The 27274-nt window shown below is 37.2% G+C and overlaps 1 protein-coding gene across 5 annotated transcripts in view; it reads left to right on the top strand.

The window, feature by feature from the left end:
* LOC113055384 (protein diaphanous homolog 3) overlaps positions 1 to 27274 on the top strand; it is a 259998-nt gene that overhangs the window by 49148 nt on the left and 183576 nt on the right. For all 5 annotated transcript variants that reach the window (XM_026221660.1, XM_026221657.1, XM_026221663.1 and 2 more), the window contains one exon: positions 8575 to 8705. In XM_026221660.1, coding sequence (XP_026077445.1) covers positions 8575 to 8705 — 131 coding nt within the window. The remainder of the gene's footprint in view (positions 1 to 8574; positions 8706 to 27274) is intronic.

Genomic DNA, 27274 nt, shown 5'->3' on the forward strand with positions numbered 1-27274 from the left:
GATCAGCGGCGTCTGATACCATTTTGGAATGGAAATTTGGAGACTAATGGGAGTGTTGTTCCATTCACAAAGAATCCGCGTGTCTAATTGAATATAGATCACAGATTAATTCTCTGATTTGACATGATAAAAGCTAATCTAACTCGGTTGGGGTAGCCATAAGTACCTCTTCAAAATGGTTATTTAATACACATGTTCAGGACTGTAGAAAGTGGAATAGAGAGAAAGAAGGAAAGAGAACAAGGGAGGAAAAAAGTCCTCTCTGGAGCCCAAATAGTCAGGCCCCAGAGTTCTTAATTATATTGAAGTCGAGCCAATGCTGCTGTGCTCATTTGCATTATGCATTAAGGTTAGCCTTTGTGTTGATGAAGAGGGCTGTATCACTGCTCCTCTTCTTCCGCTCTTTCACTTAATGCCGTCTCTAAAGGCGCTAAATTGAGAAGTTCCTGGGTGGTTTGTATCTCAATGTCAGATGCTGTTTAGACTGTATGGACTTCCCACTCACACCAGGAAATATGGTGAATCATTAGGATGGAGGGAAGGAGAAAGGATGAATTGAACAGGGATTGGACTATGGACCATGGGGCCGAGTACATTGTGTCTCAGTTCAGCAACACACTGAAATCCTTAGTCATTAAAGGCTCTATGCGCACATTCTCTTCCAAGCTCTTAGATCTTGTTTTCTCCCCAACCAAAGTGGCCCTCTGCGTTTGATTATCAGGATGTGGACATCCATTCCCTCTGTGGAGTCTGTAATAAGGAGTCAGTGTTGAAGTGCTCCCTGGTGGCTAGTCCACTAGCAGACCATCTGATGCCCAGGGCAAACATTTTCCTCAGCAATTCATCTGGGAGACTAATACCGTGCAGAATAACCCAAGGAAGTTGAAGTTTATTTTGAAAGAGGCACATATTAAACTCCACAGATGAAAGGTGGGTTCAAGATATATTTTTTAGAGTTTGTGCTGAGTTGCGGTTTGAGAAAACCACATTATTTGCTAGTACCTTCTAGAAAAGCCCGTGGCTATACACTTTATTTAAAAATCAAGGAGACTTGTGAACTGCCAGGCTTTGCAACCAGTTGCCAAGTGGAATTGTGAAATCAGTTTGAAATTAGTCCAAAATAAATGTCATCAAAATCCACATTGCAGCTTTAAAACCCAAAGATGTGCAATCCCCTCGAGTCAGTAAACTACTTTGGCATTTTTTATTGCAATGATTTGTTATCGCATGGTAGTGGAGAGAAATAGAGCATCTACACCTTTAAAAAAAAATGTAGTCTAGACTTCTTGACTAAAAGGATAGTTACCCACAAATGAAAATGAAATAATTTACTCAACCTAATGTTGTATTCGCTTGTTGCATTTCTTCCTTCTGTGGAGCAAACGTAAAAGAGATTTTATAAAAATGTATTTTTGTCCATGCAGTAAAATTCTGTAGGTCTAATATTATTTTGGACTTAATTTGCTTCCATTGTATAGACAAATATTCTTTAGAAATATATTTTGTTAGTCAGACAGAGTTAGACTGTGTTGAGGCCAAAGTCTGCGCTCCTCTGGTGTAAGATTAGTACATAATCATTAAAGGGATTTTGCTGGACCCCTTTTAGTGAGTGTGCGCTTTATGCATCTCAGGGTTCAGTGGGTAATGATGATTTGGCTCATTATAAATTGTAATGTGGACCAGGGGAAAAATTTGCCTGGAAACGACATGCAGGAGAAGACCTGGGCAGACGTCCACGTTTCCCAGGGACTGACCGCCTTCACTTGCCACACGCATGCACTAGATTTGGTTTTATTTTCTGTAGGAGTACAGCGAGATACTGAGCTATTTAATTTTTCTAGTTAGAGTTGTCATTTACAGACACCATTTATCTTATTTATTTTTTGCAACGTCCTATTAAAGAATATAGCAGTAAGGGAGGTGGGGGCATGTCCCAGATATTTGTTCCATCAAAAGCTCAACACCTTATAGATTAAATGAGCTCCCATAAGACACAAGCAGTGGAATCAGATGTGCAGCAAGAACTAATGCACACACTGACGTTCTTGAGGACTGACCCTTTCCTCCACGTTCTTGATTGTGGAAAAACTGTGGAAAAAATGTTGGGATTGCAATTACATATAGTACAGGGGTCAAAGTAAGAAAAAATAAATCTAATTAAAAAGCTACCATTTTTGGTAAACGATGAAACCAAAGCTGTAATACTCTTTTGTGATAGTCATTACCTTTTTTTTTATTATATCTTATTGGAAATTTTGTGAAGCAGTTTTATTTTAACATTAATATTTATTGTTTTTGTCCACCAAATCTATGGGCATTTTTAATTATTAGACATTTTAGCTCAAAAGGGAAATGTATGTAAATAATTACCATTAATTATAATAAATTATATTATATGAATCAGCTGCAAGTACTCTAGTAATTATATAAGAATTAATATTACAATCAACTAATCTGTTTGTCCGGCAAACTTTCGTGTAATTTCATAACTCCAGAAAATATTTTCATTACCTCAGAAAATACACATAACTAGTCTAAACAAACTCATCCATACATACACAGGAAAAAGGCTGAGAAGTACAAGTGAATTAAAGTAAACCGTTAAAAACCAGAGAATAAAGCTATGGAAAATGAGTCCGTTAACCATCTGAGCATAAACCATCAGCAACTTTTTTTTCTTTCACAAAGTTTATACTAAACCTCAGTTTTGTAAAGTTAAATGTATGATACTTGCATTGCCTTGGCCATTGAATGAGTTCTGGATGCAGTCTCGGATGAAAGTCTTGATGGTTCGATGGTGTTGAAGTTGCTATCAAATTCTTCCGGGTTGAAGATTTTTCTGATTTTGATTAATCAAATGTAATGTGTTACCACAATTTTTTTTTTATAAATTGAGGAATCATGATTTTGAATAGAAATATGACCAGACGTTTGACAAATGTGAATGTTAAAAGTAAAGGGAAAAGAAAGATCCAACCACATGTCGACACACGTGATTAGACACTAACGTATGGTGCGCTCTGTGAAGGACCATAAGGTGTTGACAAAGATGCGATGTGGACAGTGAAATAGGAAAGAATGGAGGAAGGTTGGGGTTTAACTTCTTAACTTGAGCACCGTGTTTTTAGAATGATGTTTCATGCATGACAGATGAGTGCAACTAATAGAAAAACTATGAAAAAGCAGCTTGTAAAGAACTACTACTGTATGCCTGATATTTCATATTTGCATCATGGATTGCAGCACATGAAAAAAAAAAAAAAAAAAAAAAAAAAAAAAATATATATATATATATATATATATATATATATATATATATATATATATATATATATTATTTTTTTTATTTATTTATTTATTTATTTATTAATTATTTTTATTTATTTTTTAAACGGAAGAAAGAAAAACCTGTGTACGTGTGCATATGGCCTAAGTGCAGTAAGAGCCAGAAGAAAAGGGGAGAGGTGGTCAAAGAGCCAATGGTAACTTTCGGAGGTAAAATGTAAGACCCTTTGTCTTTGAACACAGTATTTTGCATATGTAACTGGACTGGGTGTTGATGCAGAAACTATTTCAAATTATTATGATGCTGATATGTTGCATAGGTATCAACATAATTTAGATCAAAATACGTATTTGTAGATACCAGAAACGTTATAGGTGAGGTTACAGTAGTGGTTCTATCATAAAGCATGCAACAGTACGCAATACAAAAGACAATATACAAAAACAGTAGTAATATACAGCATGTCCTGTGGATATGCATGTTCATTCATGAATAGGTTTGTCTATGAATTAATCAAAAGTCCTTTCCGAGTGTAGTTACATCTCTGTTTGGAAGTGAATGAAGTGAGAATAAAAGTCTCTCTGAATTCCACTGGGTCAAAAATGGCATCCTATTTGGCTAAGGTGTCTTTGCTGCCATGGTAACCAGTGGCCTGGGGTTGTTCACAGACATCCTACCACCCAGTCCAGTTTTTGGGAGAGGAGAATCTGTCGGATTATTTGTTAAATATAATAATGTGCCTGATTATCCCAGCCCTCACAAAAATAACTGAATTTATTGTTTGTGTCATGCGGTGTACGAAATATTTTTGATAACTTGTCTGCAAGTGATGATTAAGATGTGTAAAATCAAGTGTGTTCTATGTATCCAGCTGTTTCCTGAGTGTGCCATGATGGATTCTAAATTCCTTTTGGGTGCTCTCGTCTTCTGGTCTCCATAGAAATCAAAGTTAAAACGGGAAAAACATTAACTCAATTAATTAAACTGATTAATTAAATCTCAATACAACTAAATATAAAAATGTGCGTTGGTTTAAGCTGTGCTGTACTTGGTTGTCACAGTAACAGCAATAAGCTTAAGGAATTCCTATTAAGTGCTTGTTTTGTGTACCAGCAAATCTGTACGTGTATTGAATTATATGCCTTGCATAAATGATGATAAAAGAAAACAACACTGTTTAAGTTAAATACTATGTGTGAAACAAACAAAAAAAAAAAAGTTAAAATAATGTGTGCTCTTATGACTTCACCCTGATCGGGACAATCAGGAGTTTTATGTAGGATATTGGCACTCAAGTCACATGTTTTTTCTTTTCTTGGCTCTAAAAGTCCCAACATGTTGTGACATTCGGCCAGAACACTGTGTTAATTATCACAACCACAGGAAGCTGAACAGGTTGATGGGACATTGATGATGTTCTTCAGTTGCTCTCCACCCTGATTGGATGGGAGAGGCTCTGGCATTTTAGAGGCATGTGTGACCTGTCCTTTAAATGGATGATCAATTCCCTAAGCATGTCTGACATTTGCTCATGCGCTGCTGTTTTCTGCTTGCATGTAATTATAGACAATATTGCAGAGGACAGAGCAGACAGGAAAAGCTGAGCTTGCCAAAATCATTATTAGAACAAACCAATCATCTAACAGAGTTTTAAAGTTCTGATGATGCTCAAAAGACTTCTGTTTAACTGTTCTGGATAATATCATCTCATGCAAGCCAAGCCAGTGCATGGAGTTTTCAACCATATTTCTTTTAGTTCTTTCACTCTGTTCTTTTTGTTTGTTTATTCATTCGTTCTTTGTCATTTGTTTGTTGGGTGATTTGTTGGTTCTTTCGTTTGTTTTTAGTTTAGTTCTTTCATGCTTTCTTTAATTTTTCCATTCTTTTGCTCTTTCATAAATTTGTTCACTAATTACTTTTTTTTTTGCTCTTTTAGTTCTTTTTCATTTGCTTTTTCTCTTGATAAGTTTTAACACAATTTATGTATTTTAAATTTATGTATTTCACTTATGTATTTATCTTAAATATTTATGTGATTTAGTTTTTTTTTTTTTTTTTTAACTAGAGGTACCTGGGTTGACTGAGTCTGGGTGGGGTGCGTCCTAGTTCTATAATGGTTGAAAACCCCTGGTCTAAACCACTAAACTTTTATTGAGAGTATGATAGCACTAGCTTAATAGTTCCTGGTTTGATCCCACTATGGACCTAGAAGTTGCTGATTTTGCATCAATTACTATTTTTACCCTTGAGCATGACACTTAACCCATGTTGTTTCAGTGGGACTGTCTCGTCAATTAATGTACTGTAAATCACCTTGTATGAAACTGTCTGCTAAATGGCACCACTGACTAATGAGAACCAGGTTTGCAGTACCTTAAGGGGAGTGAAAGCTACAATTACCTAAGGAAACTTAGCTTCATGGTTTATTAATGTCATAACCTGCACAGAGCTGATGTAATTGGCCTGTTGTCAGGCTCGGAGGGCTCAGCACTAAGCAGACAGGTCGATCTGTGACCCAGGGCAAGCTCCAGGATGTTTACCATCGTTCCTGTGATTCCTGATAGAAGACGCCACCAGGTGATTGGAGCTTCTGCTGTGAGATCATGACTTGGCTTCTTAATGCGAGACTCTCGTAGTTTGATGTTGCCGCTGCGAGCCAAATTCACATGTAAAGATTTGTTTGGATAATGTGGGTTTCAAAGAGCAGGCTTGATCCTGAGTGAGCATTCCCCTTATCCTATACTTTTATCTTTTGTTGTCCACAGGATTTTTTGTGATATTTTTAATTAACATGTAACAGGAGTAATGGGATAAACTACTCTGAAACCACAATCCTGTTTTTAAAGGAAACACTCATTTATGAAGTATCCCAGAAAAGGTGGTCCTGTAGTGATAAACGGAAAATTGAAATATAATGATTGTCTTCTTTTGGCTCTCATTATTTTCTAAAACAACATCTAAACAGCCAGAATCTCTTCTGAAACTCCAAGCATGGTTGTGGGGTTAATATTTTGCCTTGGATTTGCTGAAGGTTTAGCTGTCAAGTGGAAGGAAAGCAAAAAAGCCAATGTTTGCTTCCCTCAAGTCACAAAAAGCAGTCACCATGGTGATAAAGAGAGAACTACAAAGGAAGGACAGGATAGCAAAGAGAGAGAACAAGGGATGGGCTGGGAGTCTTTCAGTGGAAGCAGCTGTATTTCTTGTATGTGATGATTAAGATCTCCGTCTCCTGCGGAGGGGACAGACAGGGCAGCAGCCCACAGGCCCAGTGCACCATGGGAAGGATAAGGAGGGCCGAGCCTGTGGTGTAATAACCTGCTGCTGCTGACCATGTCGGTCTCCTGCTGGTCATGTTTGTGTCCTGCCTGCATGAATCAACAATTCCTGGTTAGAAAATAAAAAATGTATATGTAGAGAACATAGTTTATAACATATGAAGTACTTGTCTGATTGGAGTGAGTTGTCTGAAGCTGGTCAGCATGCTGCAGGTCTCGATTAAAAACAACAAAACAGGCCATTTTTCTCTGCGCTTCCTCTCTTTTTGACTGAATTCCTCTCATCCTCTCTGTGTGTATGCCCTGTTGGTTGTACATTCAAAGCAGACAACACTTTCCCTTAGGTCATATATATATATATTTTGATTCCCCCTCTGTGGAAAAACACAGCACAGATGCTGCAATTTGTACATCCTGTAAGTAATAGTCAACACATGACCACATAAACCACACTGCCCAACATTCACTAGAGGTGAAATGGTTGACACTTTTGTAATGTTAGGGGTGTTAGAATATTTTGTTTGATACTGTATTTAATACTGTATACTGTATTGATACTGTATTCTTGCCAATACACAGCCCTATTGTAATCTAAGAATTAAATGTATGGGATTTGTGAGGAGTATGAATGTATATGACTTATGTTCCCACCAAAGGGTTCCCACAAAGGTCATTATGGAAATGATCTTGTATGGCTAAATGGCAGTATAGAAAATTACAACTTAAAGAAAAAGTTTTTCTTAAGGACTTGATGCTCTAAGGGCTCTTTGTGATTGATCTTGATTTTGAAACAACAGTATTGTATTTGTCTTGTATTATTTGAACTGTGCACCACTACTTACCGTGACCTTCACACACATACGCACACACACACACACACACACACACACACACACACACATTCCGTACCTGTATATCGGCCAGCCCAGTGTGCAAGATAACCTGAAATGTGTAAAAATGTGTGCAACATGCAAAAGCAATTTTTACCCTCCGCATCTTCAGAGAGAAGAAATCAGAAAGATAAATCACACATAATCAATTTCCTCATTAACATGCAGTGGCTTTGAGAACCTCAAACAATGAGAAATTGGATGGGCGTAAATATATATATAATTTTTTTTGTGTGTGATTTTTGTCATATCTGTCATATCACACATTCTCATCATAAATGGCCTACTGGCACAAAAATAGAAGACAAAAATATCAGTCTCTGTTAAATATTTATGTTAGAGGATATTAAATGTCATTTGGAGGTATGGAGGTTTCCTGACATTTCTTGTTTAATTATTTTTTTGTTTTTGTTGATCTTCTATCATTGTGTTCTACCTTGAAATAGAATAAACAGAACAAATATTTTAATAGAATAAGGGTGCTGACTAACTTTGTTCATTTCGTAATGTGTAATAGCTATTTGCATTTTTTTTGTTTGTTTTTGTCTTATTTATTTTTATAGTACAAGTTTTGCCAACTCATTTCTAATAATTGCGTTTTGTTAAGTCAGTAATTAAACAGGCAGGACCCTTTGTGAAGTCTGTCAATTGTAGGAGCTCTTAATCTTAAATTTGGCAGGCGGAAGGCACTCTTTTTGTCATGTTTATTTGCTGGCTTCTCCGAATGTAAAAGCCTTTCAAAGTAATAAAAGAAGTTTGAAGATGATGATCAATATTCAGTAGTTTGAAAATGAGGGTAATAATTGCTTGTAAGTCACAACAATATTTTCTTTTCAATTAATTATTAAAAAGGCATTTGTTGCTCATTCAGTGTGAATTTTGGTGGAAGTTGTTGCTTTTAATTTTTAAAAACAAGGACGCAGCCTTGTAAATGTGTAGTTGAGTCTCTTTTGAGATTGTTTGCTCTGCAGCCATCTTGGTACTGCCCTTGGGCAGCTGCTTCTAATCATGCAGTTAAAGTTTCAATGTCCTTGAATGGGGGACTACTAAATCTACAAAAGGATTTGACAATGTAAGTGACCATCTAATGTGTGTTTTTCCCCCCTCTGTTTTTCTCTGACAGGGTAGTTTGAGGAGCAGCAGTCAGATCTCTCCTCAGGAGTTCCTGAGCGAACTGAAATGTGGTGCCACCGATGAGAGACTGTTTGGCTGTTTGGACTCCCTCAGAGTGTCACTTACTAGCAAGCCAGTCAGGTACTTAAAGGAACTTAAATGTCATATATAATGTTATTTAAGTTTTCTTTCCTCAGAGTTTTCCTGTTTTTTTTTCAGACTTGTGCAGTTTTTTTTTCTTCTGTAGAAACCTTCTCAGGTTACACAAACACTTTTCCTCTGGAAGTCATCCTCAAACTCTTAAACTCGCATCTCAAACTTGATAAGTCAGCTTGGTAACTTGCTACACACTCAAACACATAGTGAACTATCCAGCCTAGCCACCTGCCACATCTGACCTCTGACCTTTGCCTGTTGGTGTGTGGCTCAGCAGTGTGCCCTGTGATTTTAAGCTAGAGCAGCATAGCATGCTGGCATTCATTAATATGTATTACTGATTGCCACGTCGCCCCAGGTTTTCTCTCCTACCTCTTAATTGTTTGATGCCGTTTGTGACGAGCTCTCCTGCTGTTTGTCTGCATTTGTGCCGCAAACATGACAGAGAGGCCTCTCCAGGAGGGTGAAGATAAACAATTTCTGAATAGTTTTTCTTGAATAGGCTTTACTTTTTTCCTTTTTTTGTGACCATTATACTACTCTATTTTAGCAGGATAGTTTTAAATGCAGATCACAGAGAGACACAATGCTGCAGACAATGGTTGGAAGTGTGCAATAACAGGAGAAAAAAAGTTGATATGAGATTAAATGCATATTTTATTCTTATGGCGATTGATGTCATTCTGTTGTCCTTGGAAATATTTTATTTTTGTTTTGTTGTGGCTTTTATAGTTCTCACAGACTGAGCTTTTTATTGATCTTTCAAAAAAAATTTAAGAATTCATTGAAGCCTGCACATTTCAAATAAGTGACTAAGGTTTTTTTTTTTAAAGCTTTGCAGTGGCACTAACTCTTAAGACATTGTCTATTCGTCTGAGAATGTGACCCTAGAAGCACCATGAATTCGTCGCTTTAGGACACTCATTTTGTACAGTGTCCTTTTCATCTAAAACATTTTCCTAATTCCAGTTGCAAAAAATCCAGTAGATAAGTGGGTTAGAGAGCACAGTTTGTGCGTGCAGATAAAGTTATTACAGGTGGTTAAAGTTAATTTGACAGATCACACTAAGCAGTGTGTCCAATTTCAAAGACTGGATGGAAAAAATAAACCTCATCTGTGATGATGGAAGGGAGAGAGAAAAAGACAAGAGCACGTTTAAGCAGGAGAGTCGGTGTTAAACTGTTTTTATCAGTGCTGCTTTCTTTATTGCTACAATTCATGAAATGTCATGATTTCTATTAGCACCCAAACGTCGTTCTGGCACATGCAGCTGTTCGTTATGGCCATGAATGTCACAGGCGGAATGATCCACAATCGGAGAGCAATGGCTGACCTTGCGTGGAGAGTGTAGCCTGAACATTTCTCACACCTGGCTCCTTATCATTTGTTCCTGCACAAGGTTAAAACTTCTCCCAACAATTCAATCTTTTTTTTTTATTTGTGTTTTGGCCATTGTCTGGGTATGGTACGACACAAAGTTGTTTTATTTGTGTACACTGATGAAAACCTGCAGTGTAGTATTTTTATAGGTCACATTGTGGGATGAATAAAGCCGAGATGAGGATAGGTAACAGAGACTTTAGTGACTGTTGATTAATTGCTAAAGAAGTACGAGGGCAAGTGGAAATGTACAACATTTGGACACTCACAGCAGTGTTTCCTGTGAGTGTGGTGGGTGGACTTTGCATGCCCACCCCGAAGGAAAATTTAGTACATTGTAAAGCTAGATTCATCTATCTGGGGCACTTTGAGAATTCAATATTATGAGCTCCAGCGCCGGTTCAGTGTGCAAACTAAAAGAAAAGAGCTGGTGAATTGACTTATACTTTTTTAAAGGATACTCAATCCTCTTTTCACTCTTTTCACTTACACCAATGAATTTGTCAGTCAAGCAAATTAGAATAAAATAATAATTTTATATAAATTTTCTTATGAAATTAATAGCCGTATATTGTAAAATAATTGCACTGTAAAATTAATAAAAATGAGTATTTCACAGGTATATAACTTTATCTTACTCTACAGTAGGGAAATTACAATACTTTTGTCCTAATTTCTAAACATGCGAGAAGGGCCTAAATCTTACTACTTGCCACATCTGCCAATGGCTCGTAACTTGAGAAAAATTCTGCCAAAAATATTTTTTCCTGGCCATGAAACTGTTTTTGCAGTTGCTGCTCTTGCAACAAGTAAACATTTTTAATAATTAGAAAGTGTCGTTTGAAATTTGAACCAACCACTGTACGATAAAAACAAAGAGACAAATGTAGCATAAGCAGTTTTTTTTACATTTAAATTTCATTGTATCATTTCAACATTTAAAGCAAAAACAGAATGAAATTATGCTAAAACCTAAATTATACACAAACAGCAGACAGGCTAAATTTCATTCTCTGACAGCAGGTGGCGCTTATCGAACAGAGGGAGAAATGCCATCAAAATAAATTTATATAAACCCCCACCTCAGTATATTAAATTTTTTACACATTTTCGGTTTATTATGAAACTTTGGAGGAACATATTTGACTGACCACAGGCTGGTTAATGAATAGGAAACACTGGTCACAATGTTTTTTTTTTTTTTTTTTTTTTTTTTCTGTTAAGGCTAGATTAGCCTGTATTTTAGGTTGTGAGGACCTTGATGAGTATTTTACAGTGGGAAGGGAATATAGAGTGATTTTTCATGACTGATCCATGTAGCCTCATTACAGTGAACTTTTATTTTCCATGCTTTGCAATAAAAAACAAGATGGAAGGCAGTGACAATTCCCTAATGAAAATGGACATATGGTATTTTAATCATAACTAGGATCCCCACAGGTCCCTCTCTGCGATTCCCTGTTGGAACGTCTGGATGTTGATATTCACATGGAGTCGAGGCTGATATTGGCCCACATTGAATTTTTTTTAATTTTTTTAATTTTTTTAATCAATTTATTTATTTTCTTTTGAAATGTTCTCATCCTAAGATTGTTGCTTCTTATTGTTCATTTTGGGCAAGAGATGCAGAGTAAATTGATGACCATATTGGTATTAGCCACTATTATTATTGTTAAAATTGTTGGCATCGTTGTTAATAAGATTCAGCTCATAAACTGTAATTGATTCATTGGGGATCATAAATTAGCATTAAACGCACACACAAACACGCACATACACAGATACTGTATGTGTGTATTCTTGTTACTTAATGGTGTATCATTAATAATATTATCATTATTGTAAAGAATACATGTTTACATGTACAGTATCAAAAATAATAACAATGTAAAAATGTTAAAAGACTATGGCCATAACATGCTAATAATTACGGAATTTGTTGTCTGTGCTATATAGCTAGACCGCTCTCTGGAGGCCTGAGATGCACCAGATGAGGACAAAACAAACAGATTTTTTTTTTTTACTTTCTTTCCTATCATCTGGTTTACGTTTAATAAACCAAAAATTGGACTGATGTGACCGAGAGAAGGTAGCTTTTCATTCCATCAGAGTCAAATTGAGCATTTAACCTGCGCCCAAAAAGGTGACGATTGCTCCTGCCATTGTGTGATTCTGTAGCTGACGTATGATGTCTCTCTTCTGTCTTAAATGGGGGGTGAAATGCTATTTCATGCATACTGAGTTTTTTACACTGTTAAAGAGTTGGATTCCCATGCTAAACATGGACAAGTTTCAAAAATTAAGTTGTACGTTTGAAGGAGTATTTTTGTTCCAAAAAAAACTCTTCCGGTTTGTCACAAGTTTCGGAAAGTTTTTTTCGAGTATGGCTCTGTGTGACGTTAGATGGAGCGGAATTTCCTTACATGGGTCATGAGGGCACTTCTGCCAGAAGAGCGCACGCTCCCGTATAGCAGAGCACTGAGAGCACAACAGACTTCACTGATCAGAGCGAGAGCGTCGCGAAAAGTCACAAAAGAAGTGTGTTTTTGGTTGTCAGGGCAAGACAACCCTGCACAGATTACCAAAAAAAAAAAACAGCATAAAGGGACCAGTGGATGGAGTTTATTTTTACAGAGCATCAACGGAGTTGTGCAAGTGTTTGTGTTTGTTCCCTGCATTTCCGATTGCACATCGTTTATTTCTTAAGGATAAAGCAGTCCCAACGAAAAGGGTCACGATCGTGTGTTGGAACCGCATGCGGTGAGTAAAACTGCTTCAAATATCTCTGTGTTGTTAACTTAGCTATCAGCGCGTAAGCACATCAAGTAAACAACATGCGATGTTTTCATCAAACTGCACTTTCCACATGTACAGCTGCTCTTGTGCTGCTCTTGTTAAATTTCAGTCTCTGGATCTGTGTCACAGCTTCCAGACGCTCTCAACGCAAAAGCCTACTGGCGCTCGTGATTCTTTAGCTCCGCCCACACGTCACGCCTCTAGGCGCTCGTGTTTTTCCGGGAAAAATCGGTACAGACTATCTTTCTCTTATAAATATAATAAAACTAAATACTTTTTGGAGTTATGAAGGATGCAGTACTACTCTATAGGTACTCAAGATTAACAGGATATTGAGTGAAAACGAGCATTTCACCCCCCCTTTAAGAGAATCAGATGTTGTACTCTGGGGGAATCCACTCAGACTTCACAAAAATAAAAAACATCACACGTGGTGTTTTTAATAAATTGTACTATTGTCTTTTTTTTTTTTTTAGTTCAACTTGATTTTGGGGATTCTTTGTAGTGATGGATTAAAAGCATCAATTTTAGTGATTTAAGCTGAATGCGGATTACATTTTTGATAAATGCTGTTTAATTTATCCTGTTTGCTGTTTTACTTGTCCAGTTGAGATGGTTTTATCCAGTTAGACAGTTCTAAGTTTAGTTTTAATTTGTGATAGGTATCCATTTGTCAGTAGGTTTATATGATCACAGGTTTGCAGTAGCAGATATATGTGTGTTTTCTGTATGTGTGAGCTTGATGAGTTTTGTGATTTTGTGGGTGAGGCTGTGCTCATCCTTTGCTTGGCTGGCGTTTGATTTGTACTGTCATTCTCTCTTTCTCCTCACCATGGGAGAGAGATGAGGGAGCGTTTTAACGGGTAATGAACACCAAGGATGTGTAGGGGGCGTAATTTATCCCCATACTTCCTCTTCTGCTCAGGCGAGGTGTCTGATTGGATGAGTGAATGATGTTTCCATTAACTGTGTGCGTCATTGAGTGACATTGATTTTCACTCCCTCAATCCTTTTTTGTGTCAGTTCAGGAGTTCATCCTCCCATAACAGCAGAATGCTAAATGATTTTGAAAAGACACCTGTTCTGATGTAGCAGGCCTCATCGCACTCACTGACTGTGACTGGTTAAATATTGAATGGTATGACCTAATCGAGGACAGGGCGTAGTGGATGGATGGTCATTTTTTCCTTTCTTATGGCTCTCTTAACAGGATTATCATTTTGCCATACAGTACCTGACGTTCTTAACTAAAATCATGAAAAAAAAAACCTTGAATGAAAACAGCTGTGAGGGTTAGATGTGCATGCGTTCAGTGGATTGTACTGTTTAAAAACACACTGATTGTCCAGTTGATGAAATGTCTTTCTGGAAAGAAAAGAAAAGGAAAACTCTACTTCTATAAGTAACGTTTAGTATCTACATTGTTCTGTTGTTCTAATTTCATAAAATTTTAAATTGAGCTGCTAAGGGTATGTATGATTTGGTCTCAGGATGTTTCACAAGACTGCAGAATTGTCCCCTACTGTTTTCAACTGCTTCTGTCTCAGGAATGTGCCTGTGATGCCTCAAAACGCTGAGTATTTATACTCACTAGGTTTTGAAACAGCTATTGATATCACATAAAAATCATAGTCTTGTTGTGTGTAATCATCAGCATTTTCATCCCCCTCCCCTCTCTTTCTCTCTCTCTCACCCTCACCCCCTTTTCCTCTTTTTTTTTCTTAATTTTTTTTTATCTTATTTATCCCAGTGTCAACTCTGGACAGATGTGCTCTTGTCCTGACATGTGTGGGGAGATGGAATATAAAGCATGTGATTTCCCTTGGGTCCAATAAAATGGGCTACCAGTTCTCTTCAAGAACCAGGATGAAGAATAAAAAAAGTTTCTGCACAAGTTATTTTAGAAAGGGAAGGAGAATTGTTTTTGTTATTGGCCCGCTATGTCACTTTTTCGGTTTCCTCTTTCCCTCTGCCATGTTTCTGTAAGACCCCTTAGTTTTCCAATCTGTGATCACTGAAAATATGGCTGCACGATATATCAAAATTATAAAAAATATTGCAAATGGAAAAAGTCTTGTTAAAATGGAGCTAGCCTTCTTTGCAAGGTTTTTTTTCCAACACTTCTCAGTGCTGAAGGTGAACACTTGATGCTGTTTCACAAAAAAAAAAAAAAAAAAAAAAATTCTTTATTTTTACACCAATGGAGGCATTACAGCTCAGCTCTCCCCCGGCCTCCCCCTCCCCTTCTCTATCACCTAGCAGTTGTATTTACATCAGCAGATTGGGCACATTCACGATAGAAAAGCAGTTATGGTATTACAGCTGTGAAATTACAAACCAAAAAATATACATTCTGTGACATGAACTGAAACTAATTATGAATTTTATTTACATTGAATTGTACTCCTCGTGCCTCCCCCAGCAAGTCACTACTGCTCATTTACATCCTGGTGTGATCAGCGGAAGAAAGTTAAAGTCATATGGGTTTGAATGTAATTCATGACAGGATTTTACATTTTCCTTCGCATTACTTTTCATTGTATTAAATTGAGATAATGTCTCATTTAATTCTCTGATGGACAAGCAATTATCTAGGCAGAATTGTCTTTGCTTCAGGAAAGTATGTTTGTCTGTGCTGTTCATTTTTCTTCAGCTTATCAGTTGTTTCTTTCCATTTTCTCAATTTTCTCGCCCCTCGTGACCCGTTTCTACTTGTGAATGCAGATCCCACACCTCCTCTTAGGGGTCAGCCATTCTCTCACTCCTGATTTCAGCTAGCAGCTTTTGTTTTGACACGTGTGCAGGTTTTTTGCATTATTATCAGGTTTTTCCTTTTCTGTCTCTGTCTCATCCTCACCCTCACACTTTCTCTCGTTGCACGAGTTGGCTGAAGTAATTCCCACTTCTCTCGAATGAAGACTCACACCCACAACCCTCACTTGCTCCCCTCGGAATCCCAAACCCATGGACACACATAGTCATGCACACACCCTTGCCCTTTTTCTTTCTCGTGCTGAGCCGAGGCGTTTGTGTAGGGGACATAATTGTATTAAATGAAGGTGATAAATGGCGCTGACAAACAGGTGGAAATTGGTTTTAGATTTTGTATTAAAACTGACCTTCAGGTTTAAGGCTTTAGATTTGTTATTTTGTCAGACACACAATAGCAAGTGACTTCGTGAGCCAAGTGGAGAGGTTCTGAGCCTTGGCTTTGTGACATCTTTAGGAGACCGCAGCCAGCATCAGTTGGACATATCTCTGCACTCTATTTCTTTGATAATTCTCTGCAGATCGTTTTTCCTATTAGTCATCACTGACAAGGGCTTCATTCCATCTCTTTTGCAAATGCGCCTGGCATGTTTCCTTCATCCTTGTTGCTTGAATCAAATTGTTTGCCTTCTAATTTGAGGTCTGCATCAACCTGTGTTAATGACTTTTACCTACCTTTTAATTGCCCCCCCACACCCACACCCCATAAGTTTGCAGTATTTGTTGATCTGATCAGAAGCAGCATGATTTTTAAGCTGAAATGATTAATGATTTTAATTAAACCGCTGATTGACAGAGATAGGTATGAGCAGAGATGAAAGAAAAGAGAAGATGAGAAGAGAGGATGTCATCCAGATTGTCCTAGGCAAATTAATATAAAATTCCAGGCATAATTATCATAAAGCAGTCTAGGTTGGATTTAGATATGACAGTCTGAGCTGTGGAGATCACTTTATAGCGTCAAGACCTGAAAGAAGACTAGAGACTGGATAAAAATATTGATTTTCTGAGTAATTGCAATCTTTGTTTGGGCAACTTCATAACAAAAGACACTTATGAACTTGTTCATTTAATGAATAGTTAGAAAATAGACTTTTTTGGGGGGTTTGAATCACTGACCAGTATAATTTACATCATTAATGTCCAGTCACATTTGTATGATGAAATTCCATGAGCAAAATGCTGTTATCTTAATAGTAAACTGTGATCTGGAGTTGTGCATGAGGTAAAACATGACATGAATTTACCATTGGATCCATCTGATTATACTTTGAATATGCAAATTTAAAACTTACCAATAAAAAGTTAAATAAATCCTGAGTAAGCAGTGTTTCAGACCTTCTGCCTGTCTGAAATTTCAAAAAGATGTGATGTGCCTTTCACAAAGAGATAATTTCTACCATATGTCAGCAAAATGGAAATTATAAACAAAATGTACACATTAATCTGAATCAAATGTCGGGCTTGTGAATCGAAGTTAACTTAAATCAGTACATTTTCGAGTATTGATACCCAGCCCTATTGCATAATGGGTTCCCAAGGTCATGGAAACCAATCAGGGAATCTGTTTTTAACAGGCCTGCGAAGAGACGAAATGAATAGAAATAGCTTTTTTGAGTGCAACTTTCATGAAAAATAGTTTTAAAGATCCTTATCCAGGTATCACAAATAACTGGAAATGACATGGGGAGAGAGTCAGTTGCCCTGCATTTTTGAGATATTTAGTGTCTTTCAAGTTTTGTAGAAAAGGGAGGAGAGCAGAAGAGGGTCAAACAAAATACAAGAGGAAGCACCTGGATTTCTTAGCATGCTGTAGCATCACTCATTGTATTTATTTCAAACTATTGTGGAGAACTGACAGGAAAGTATCAGGAGAGGATTAGAATGACCCAATCCAGAGCACACAAACTTTTTGTAAATCAGCAGCAACACATTACCCTCTGAGGTACCGCTTTGACTTTTCTGTATGTGTTGTTTTTGAGTGTGAATAAATGTGTGGTGCTTGTGTGTCCTGTGTATGTACATGCATGCAAGTGTGTTGATCCCTGTATGGTTCTCCTGGTCTCCCCGCAGCCTTTTTTTATTTTATTTTTTATACAACTTTTTCTATTTTCTGTACCCCCACTACAAACCAAAGGCACAGCTTCTTAGCCTTGGGGCAGTAATGCAGGGATGAGAGTTTGTGTCTGAGGTTACATACATTAACCCCTAGTCTAGTATAATGCAGATAATGAAATGGTACAGAATCTGTTTTTCCCACATTATTTTGTGAGATTGTGATGGGTGGACCTCTTTACCTCTAGGGGCGGTCTAGAGACATGACCCCAAACCCCGGGAGGAAATAGAAAGTTTTTTACATAGTTAAATTCACCTATCTGTGCACTATGAGAGTTTATAAGAGCTCCAACCCATGTTCAGTATGCAAACCAAAAGCAAAAATCTACTTGAAATTTTAAGGGGACTGTAACAATATGACCTTTGTGATCATCGGGAAGAAGGAGGCGGGAACCGGCGCACAATCAAAACGAACTTTAATGACACAAAATAAACACAAAACAGCGCACCAGCCCCTCACGGACGACTGGTGTGCACAAAATAAAAAGCAAACATACAATAATGTCCCAGGCCTGGTCCTCTCTCGTCCTTCACGGTCGTCGCTCCAGTTTTATATCCTTCCATCTCCTACGTGGGACTCGATACCGGCGGTGGGGCTCAGGTGCAGCTCATCTTCAATCACTACACCTGGCCTCACTCCTCGTTCCCACGCCTCTCGGCCCCGCCCCACTCGCCACAGGGACTTAACCCTCTTTTTAGTTGTGATATAGTGTCTCAGTCTAAATTACACTCACACTAGTGAATTTGGAAGCTAAACAATTATTAATAATAGTAGTAATAATAATAATAATAATAGTTTATTCACTTCCCTTTCAAATGCACAGCACAAACAGTCTTGTAGGGGATAAAACAGTGGTGGCTGATGGAAATTTGTCTAGGTAAATTACTACATCCAACAATTTTAGCATACATCCCAGTATGATTTTTTTCCAGTTTAACAAAAGGAAAAATATTAAGACTTTTAACATTTTAAAGATAATAATTATTATTTTTTAAACCAAGTTCAAAATTAAGTTTGGATGATTGGAGGATGACTGGACAAAACTCTTTTCTGTGAAAATTTTTCAAGATAAATTACTTTGTTTAATTTTCATAATTCACATTTTATGTATACAGTGCATCAGCAAAAACTGAGAGGAGAAAATAAATGTCACATTTGTTTATAACATTTTCTATAACAAGTCAAGCTGCAATACCAAACAGAACCACACGGAGATGCCAAGAAACCACTATACCAGTCTCCTCAACCTGACTGCATATAAGTGAATATAGATCCATTCAGAATTATTACACAGAGCAAAACTCAAGTTAAGAAAGGAAATAAAAATATTCTGAATTTTTTCGAATGTGGTGATTTAAAGGAGTGAGTGTTCTGTGTTAAAGTGTCTACTTAAACAGCACTGACCATTGCAAACTCTTATAAAAACATGCATCTTCAGCGGGTGTCCATTATATAACAATTGCCAGATGTGACCATACTCAAATGCGCATGTGTAAAAAGCTGTCAGAGCGCGCACATACATGGTTTGTTTGTTTGCACACTAATAACATTGGACTCGCATGTGTCTAATAATGTATGACTACTGCATGTCACTATAATCATCTTTACCTCCATAACAGTTGTCATCCATCAAATCTATTATTGGTGAGATACTGGTGTGTTGGCAGTGCAGACTAGTCTTGGCTTCAGTTTAAAGATTATTAACAGAGGCGTTTGTTCCAACCAATCATTCCACAAGGTAAGTTTACATTTGATGATGAAAGCATGTTAGTGCTAGGCCTCCTAGAACACACAGATTGCATTGCAGACCGTGCAATTTTTCTTAAAGTCTGAGAACATTTGGTGAGATTCTCAGCCGGAGTGAAATTTCCCAAAAAAAGGGACTTGACGCTGATGGTGCTAAATATCCAGAGGCAAAACAAACAGTCTAGAACAGTGACAGCTAGTGTAACACTTTGTTTGAATGTGATGGAAAAAAATCCCTTCCTTTCACACTTTGGTGGTGCATTGCCCTATCACCCTATTGAAGAGACCACCCCTGGGATAAAGTCATATTGCGCTGTTTTAGTTTGTTTGACAGATACTTTGCCAAAAGAGTGGCACTAAAGTCAGTGTTATGATATAATGAGAAGAATTTATAGAACTAAGAATACATATATTTTCATTTTATTATGAAATTGTGGGCTGCCACAGTCTGGTTAATGAATTGGAAATACTGGAATCTGATATTTTGTTTTCTATTATGTATAGGTCACAAACCATATCCACAGTTCTAAATTAGTATAAATTTCCCAAGAGCCATAAATAATTAGCACAGTCTCATTGTCTTCTAACTCTTGAGACCTTTTAGCTTACTGTAAATAATAATTTAATCATTGCTCATCTGATATGTTGTGGGTGTGCTTGCACTTGATCATTTTCATTTAACGTGGTGGAATTTTTAATCCGCATTATGCATTAAAATTATATTTTGATCGGTTGTCACACCAAGGTCAGAAAATATTTCAGAGTGCCTTCGTTATTTAGACACCAGCAATTCGGTTGCTCTCATCGCTGCTCGTGTTTTATTGACGAGAGGTTGGCGTTCAGAGACAGTGCTATTGATCGAGCCAAACTTAAATTACCTCCCTGAGTTTAACTGATTAAGGCAGCTTCATGTTTGTCTTCTAGCCTTAACTCACCAGGGAGTTTTTCTTTCCTCCCGTTCTCTTACTTTGATGGAATGACCATTCATGCTGCTTAGTGCCATGCTGAATACATTTAAGAACTAATTCGTTTTCATTTTTCACCAATTAATTTTTCACAGCTAGTTTTGCAGGGAAATAGCTGGTAAGTTCAGACTTGTCTTTTAAAATGTGACACTTTATAAAGGTTCACAGGTTTCTTTCATGTCGTATAGTGCAGCTGCTTGAACAAAGCACTTGCTCTTATTATATAGCCCAGTTTTTCTCTGTTATACCTGTGATTTTGTCCTTTGCCTTTCAAGTCTTGTTTCCAGGCGGAAGTAGTTTCTGTGATCGATTTTATATATGCTGAGGCTGAATAAAATTCATACCAATAAACTGTCACCCAGATTCATTTTGGTTTGTGTGCATTTGAATAGGGAGACAGCCTGCAAATAGACTACTGAATGTGAATACTCAAAACCAAATGTGACTTTAGGTGAGCACAGGCTTACATTTTTGCTTCTCATTTGCCATGGTGATTCTTTCTCCCTCAGCGTGCTCACTTGGATGCAAATCTTTTCTCTGCTTGCTCACGTACGGACTTTGCTAAATTGGCTTTTCTCAACAAAAAAAAATTGCATTCCTACTGAAAGTACAGACTTCCCAGGGTGCACTGGGGGAGGCCCTCTGAACGGCTCCAGACAGGCCTATCAATCTGAATTTCTAATCCAGCCATTTCAGCCTTATTTAGGGCCTCATTTTCTTGCAATTCAAATGTCAGCTTATTGAGTTTCTGGCCGCAGCTCTCTCTCCCTCTCTCGCTTTCTCCTCTAGCCCACTGGCCTCCTGTATACTTCCATAACTCAGCGCTAAAGCATTTAGCATGACTCACACTGTTGTGAAGTCTTAACAGAGAAGTTTGCTTTCTGCTTTGATGGAGAGCGTTCTGTCGTTTGTGCAAGTGTAGGTATAGCTGAAATCAGTCACCGTTCTGTGGTTTGATTGCGCTGGTTTTGACGTTTTCCTTTCTTGTAAGGCGAAAAAGGAACATTTACTGTTCTGTTCTAACAATGGTATAGTTTTCAAGAATATATATTTTTTTCATCCTGAAGAAATGTCAAATGTTATATACAGGCATTAAGACTACTGAAGTATTTCAATTTAAAAATGTTCTAAATTAAGTAGCTGGTGGGTTGTCTGAATGTATAATTGAGCAGCTGATCGGTGTATATTTGGGATAATTTAGGCAATATAAGTTATTTATCAGTATAATATTGGTTGATTTATTTATTAGCTTTTTGCCTTTTGTTAAAAAAGGATTATACAGTTTTTTTTTTTGCATTTAAAAAAATAAAATACTTGTTCATTACAGATTAAAACAAAAACGAGGCATAATGTGAAAAACTAAGCCTTGTGCATTATACTGAATAATATTCTGTTAATTGGTTTGATACCTTTAGATTAAATGGAGTTGTCGTTTAATGGATTTAAATTATTGCATAAATTAAAAGTTGTAAAATTATTATAAAACACAAAACGGTAAAAAAACTTTTTGCATTAACAGGGATGTTTTTCTGAACATTTTAGTATTGGTTTTATATTATGTCACATAGTTAAATTACTTTAAATGGATTTTTATTTCTTCTAGAAATTAAGCCTTGTGCAATGTAAAGGGTATATATTAATAACTATCTGAGTTAGTTTTGGCTCAAAACATTACAGCCACAAATAGTTTAATTGGCAAAAAAAAATCTAATTATTGTCAGACATCAAACTAAAGTTACCGCCAACACCCCCAAAATAAGAGAAAGCTGCAGCAGTGTGCCGACCCTCCCACCTGCGCGAGCCTCTTCAAATGGGTTGTGGCAAGCGGCGGAACCGAGGAAGCACCAGCACCAAAGTCCCGCAGTGGACGTTACCACAAAAGCCCAAATGACTGCACACTTCAGCTTTGTACAACGAAACATGAACTGGGACAAATCTTTCGCCCTCCATCTTTAGCAGCGAACTACATTAACTCCAACATTAGTGGCATGCTCTAATGCTAGTATTTCCTGTCACTCAGGATTTTTTCAGAGATGAAGACTGCCATCTAGCGAAACGAAACAACTGCCATTTTTTTTTTTTTTTAAATATCAATATTGTTTTTGAGAATCGATACAGTATCGCCAAACAAAATATTGCAATACTCACGTGTATCAATATTTTCTTACACCGCATTACAGATGTATTAAATTGCCATTACCAATTTTTCTATTTTATATAAATTGTTTGAAAAATTTTATTAGTTTCAACAAAAACATTCAGCAGCACAAATGTTTTCAACCCCAAATTGGCATATTTAAATGATTTCTGAAGGATAATTTGACACTGAAGACTGGAGTAATGGCTGCTGAAAATGCAGCATTGCCATCTCAGGAATAAATTGCATTTTACAATATATTAATATAGAAAACAGTTGATTTACAATGCAATATTTCATAATATTATTATCATTATTACTAATAAATGTAGCCGTGGTGATTTATGAAAGACCTCGGATTATAAAAATCGTATCTCCCTCAAACTTTTGAATAATGCAATAAATAAATAATAAATAAAAACAATTCCAGCAATAAGAAATGAATAAAAACAATTTCAGCAAATAAGAAATGTTTTAAGAATTAAAATATACCTGCAAACTACTTGCTTTTTGGCATAATTTGCAGTTTTTAGTCAAAATATGTAATTTACATGAAACGTCTAGTTCTGAAAAGTTTATTTTTCTTCGGAACTAGAGTATGTTTTTGGTACAACATGACAGTAAACAATGTAAATTAAATTTTTTGGGTGAACTATCCCTTTAATGACAAGCTGCAGTATGTTAGGTACTGTCCCTTTAAGAGATGCAAGCATTTCTCTCTTGCCAGTTTACTTTCACTTTATGCATAATTAACTGTGTTTATATGTAAACATTGTGTGTTTTTGACAGTATTAGCACAATCAGACAATAACTATTATAACTAAATAATCAGGTGCTGTTTGACCGGCCTTTTAGTGTATGGACGCTTTGGGTGGACATGCTCTGAATAAGTACATGTTAGAACAGCACGCAAATAAAACGTTTCACCGGCAAGGCCTTAAAGCACACACAAATAATGTTATTTTGTGATTGCAAATAAGTGCAGTGTCTCGTGAGTGTAACTCTACAGCTGAATTGACATTTGAGAGCTTGGAGTCAGTTGGAGCTAGAGCCGCGAGACATAATACAGTGCATTGTTTGAGGTAGATGATGTGTGTTTTTTAGTAAATGTTTCATTATATTACTTGTTTTGTCTCCTCCATTCACTATTACACTACTGCATATTTCCCATCTGACACTGTCGCTTGGTTTTGTAACGAGAGCCCACACTTTTGTATGTTTCACACTTGCCGCGATGACTTTTGTTGTTTGATGATGTTTTTTTTTTTTTTTACTTGAATAATATGTTGTCTTTTTCCTTTATTTTGTTGTCAGAGTACACCAGAGCACTTCATTTACATGTTAAATTCTCAAAAATTGTCTTCTGACTTTAAGATCCCCTACCCCAGACCCCCCTACAAGGGTCATATTCCGAACTGTCACCTTTTTGACCTCTTGTGAGTTTGCACGTATGAAAAATAACAAGCTGTTGCATGGAGAGTCTGCACAGTGGACACCAGTGCTTAACTTAAAATGCCAAGTTAGCTTTGATGCTTGTCTGTGTGTTGTGTGTACTGAAAGGTATGTGCATGGGTGTGTATTGAATTTCCTTAATTTATATACCCAGCTCTCCCTGTGCAGTCATCATATTCTCATCCACTGCAGAGAACTGTCATGTCACTCAGTTCTTCTCTGTCTGTCTCTCTCGCTCTTGCTTTCTCTTGCTCTTTTTTTGGACTAGTTTGAAGGCTTTTTGCTCAAGTTCAGCAATCCTTAGATTATGCATCTAATGTGGATTAAGAGAATGTTTGCAGAATCCTACATAACACTGCACCCCACATTAGATGTTAGATTTAAGATATGCTGGGTAAGAAACAAAGAAACGATTGTCTGTCTGCCACAGGTAGCTGGGACCTGTGAATAATGGCCCATGTTTAAGATGGCAGACAGACAGTAATTTCATCAAAAGTGTGGATTGCTTTGGAGACAAACAGGAAATTGAGCTGGGAGTTTGTAATATGGGTTTTGTAGTGATGTTCTGTGGGCTTGTGCACCATGAGTTATGACTCTGTTTTTCTTTAATACTTCTGTCAGATTCCTAATGCTGCAGGAAGCACAGAGACATGTGCACACACTCAAATATCCTCGACAGAAGTACAGAAACAGAATAAGTATGTTTCAGCTTGAGATCATTCGCTCGATAAGACTTTGATTTAATGCCATCTTGAGTAATTTGTTAAAAATAATAATTTCAATGGTTTCAGGTTATTAGCACTAATTTTGCATTAGCATTAATTAGATTTTTTTCATTCCTTTAATCTGCCTCTGAGCTTCACACACCAGTGAAGTCTCTCTCTCTCTCTCTCTCTCTCTCTCTCTCTCTCTCTCACTCTCACACACACACACACACACACACACACACACACCTGATCACACAAGTACCAAAATAGTCTGCTGGTGTCATTCTGGAGTGTGTTAAAGATATACATTCACACCATCTTTTCTCGAATGCTAATTTAGTTGTTACAGTACTTAAAAGTATATGGTAGATGATGTCATGTAGATGTAAGATGAAAACCTTGAACTGGAAGCAGCTCCCCCACACACAATGGAACAAATTTAGGTCATTTAGATTAATCTATTCATGCACAGTCAAAACAAGGCCACAGAGAATGAGAACAGGAAAGACTAAAATGTGTAAAGAAAAAAAGAATGATTGCATAAAGATATAATGGTCTGTTTGCATCTCCTCATTCAGTGGTTCCAAGAGTGTTAATATACTTGCATCATTTGCCCATTTGAATGCATTTAGTAATGTATATTTGAATGACATCAATGGTATTGATGCATTAAGACTTGATTTTATGTTGTGATGGAGATGGTTTTTTGCTAATTCAGAAGTGCTTCTTGTTCATGGTAGCAGTTATATCAGTAATTGTTCTGGTATTTGTACAAACATCAATGTAAGCTGCTCTTATGATCTCTGTTTTATGTGCTGGCTTTATGGAGCCAAAAGAGTCTCAATAAAGATAAATGCACACACTACATTCACATATGCACACATAGGATTCATACATGCACACACATGATTCATAAATACACACACAGGATACACAAATGTGCACAAAATTTACAAATGCACACACAAAATGTAAAAATCACAGAAGATTCACAAATGCATACAAAATTCAGAAATGCACACAAAATTCAGAAATACACACACAATTCAGAAATGCAAACAACATTTACAAATGCACTCAAGATTCACAAATGCACAGAACAAGATTCAGAAATGTATTTCTGATGCACACACACATATATCTTGATTTACAAACTGCTTGTGGTCTGTGAACCTCACTGCATTTGTGTGTGAATTTTGAGACTCCTCTGACTTGGCTCGACACACAAATGCATGGAATGATCAGCAACCAATCAGATGTCTCCCTTCTTTTAGCCAATCACAAGAACGCACTCCACTCCACATGGTTGTTTACTTATAAGCCAATCACATGAACGCCTTCACACAGCCTATTTATGAAATTGTATGGAAATACAGATGTTTAGATTACAATTCAGGTTTATTTTTTATTATTTTTTACACAATATAAATTTAAAAATGTCTCAATACATATAGCCCAGACTGTGACTGCAGAAAAAAAGTTAACCATGGATTCATAAATTTGCAATAGGCAATTATGTCATTTTATTGAAATATTTTAATAAAAGTAAAAAAAAATGTTTTACACCTTTTTGAATATTTTAAATATATCTAAATATTCTTTTGGATGCAATATAGAAGTCCCTTTAATTATAATATTCGGTCCCTACATGAAGAGAGAGTCAGTGGTCCGCTGAGAGAGGAAAGTGACTCTCCAGATGCGCAAAGTGAGTCGCCCTTCGTAAGGAAAGGGAATCGTTCGCTCAACTTTGCTGGGTAAAGGAAAGTGAATCGTTCGCTGAGGAAAGGGAGTCGTTCGCTGCGTGACTCGTGAGGAAAGGAAGTCGTTCGCTGCGTGACTCGTGAGGAAAGTGAGTCGTTCGCTGCGAGAGGAAAGGGAATCGTTCGCTCAACTTCGCTGGGTGAGGAAAGTGAATCGTTCGCTGAGGAAAGTGAGTCGCTCGCTGCGTGACTCGTGAGGAAAGTGAGTCGTTCGCTGCATGACTCGTGAGGAAAGTGAGTCGTTCGCTGCGAGAGGAAAGTGACTCTCCGGCTGCAGAAAGTGAGTCTCCTGCTGCGCAAAGTGGGTCCCGGCTGCGTGATGTAAGTGAGTCATTCGCTAAGGAAAGTGAGTCTTTGCTCCATGAGGAAAGTGAGTCTTTGCTGCATGAGGAAAGTGAATCGTTCGCTGATTGAGGAAAGTGAGTCGTTCGCTGATTGGCTTATAAGTAAACAATCCCCCACGTGGGGTGCATTCTTGTGATTGGCTCAAACAAGGGAGATATCTGATTGGTTGCAGATCATTCCCTGTTTAAAAAAAAGGCATTTGTGTGTCGAGCCAAGTTAGAGGAGTCTCAAAATTCACACACAAATGCAGTGAAGTTCACAGAACCGCAAGCAGTTTGTAAATCAAGATATATGTGTGTGTGCATCAGAAATACATTTCTGAATCTTGTCCTGTGCATTTGTGAATCTTGAGTGCATTTGTAAATGTTGTTTGCATTTCT

The sequence above is a fragment of the Carassius auratus genome, chromosome 36, assembly GCF_003368295.1.
Source record: "Carassius auratus strain Wakin chromosome 36, ASM336829v1, whole genome shotgun sequence".
NCBI classification, from domain to species: domain Eukaryota; kingdom Metazoa; phylum Chordata; class Actinopteri; order Cypriniformes; family Cyprinidae; genus Carassius; species Carassius auratus.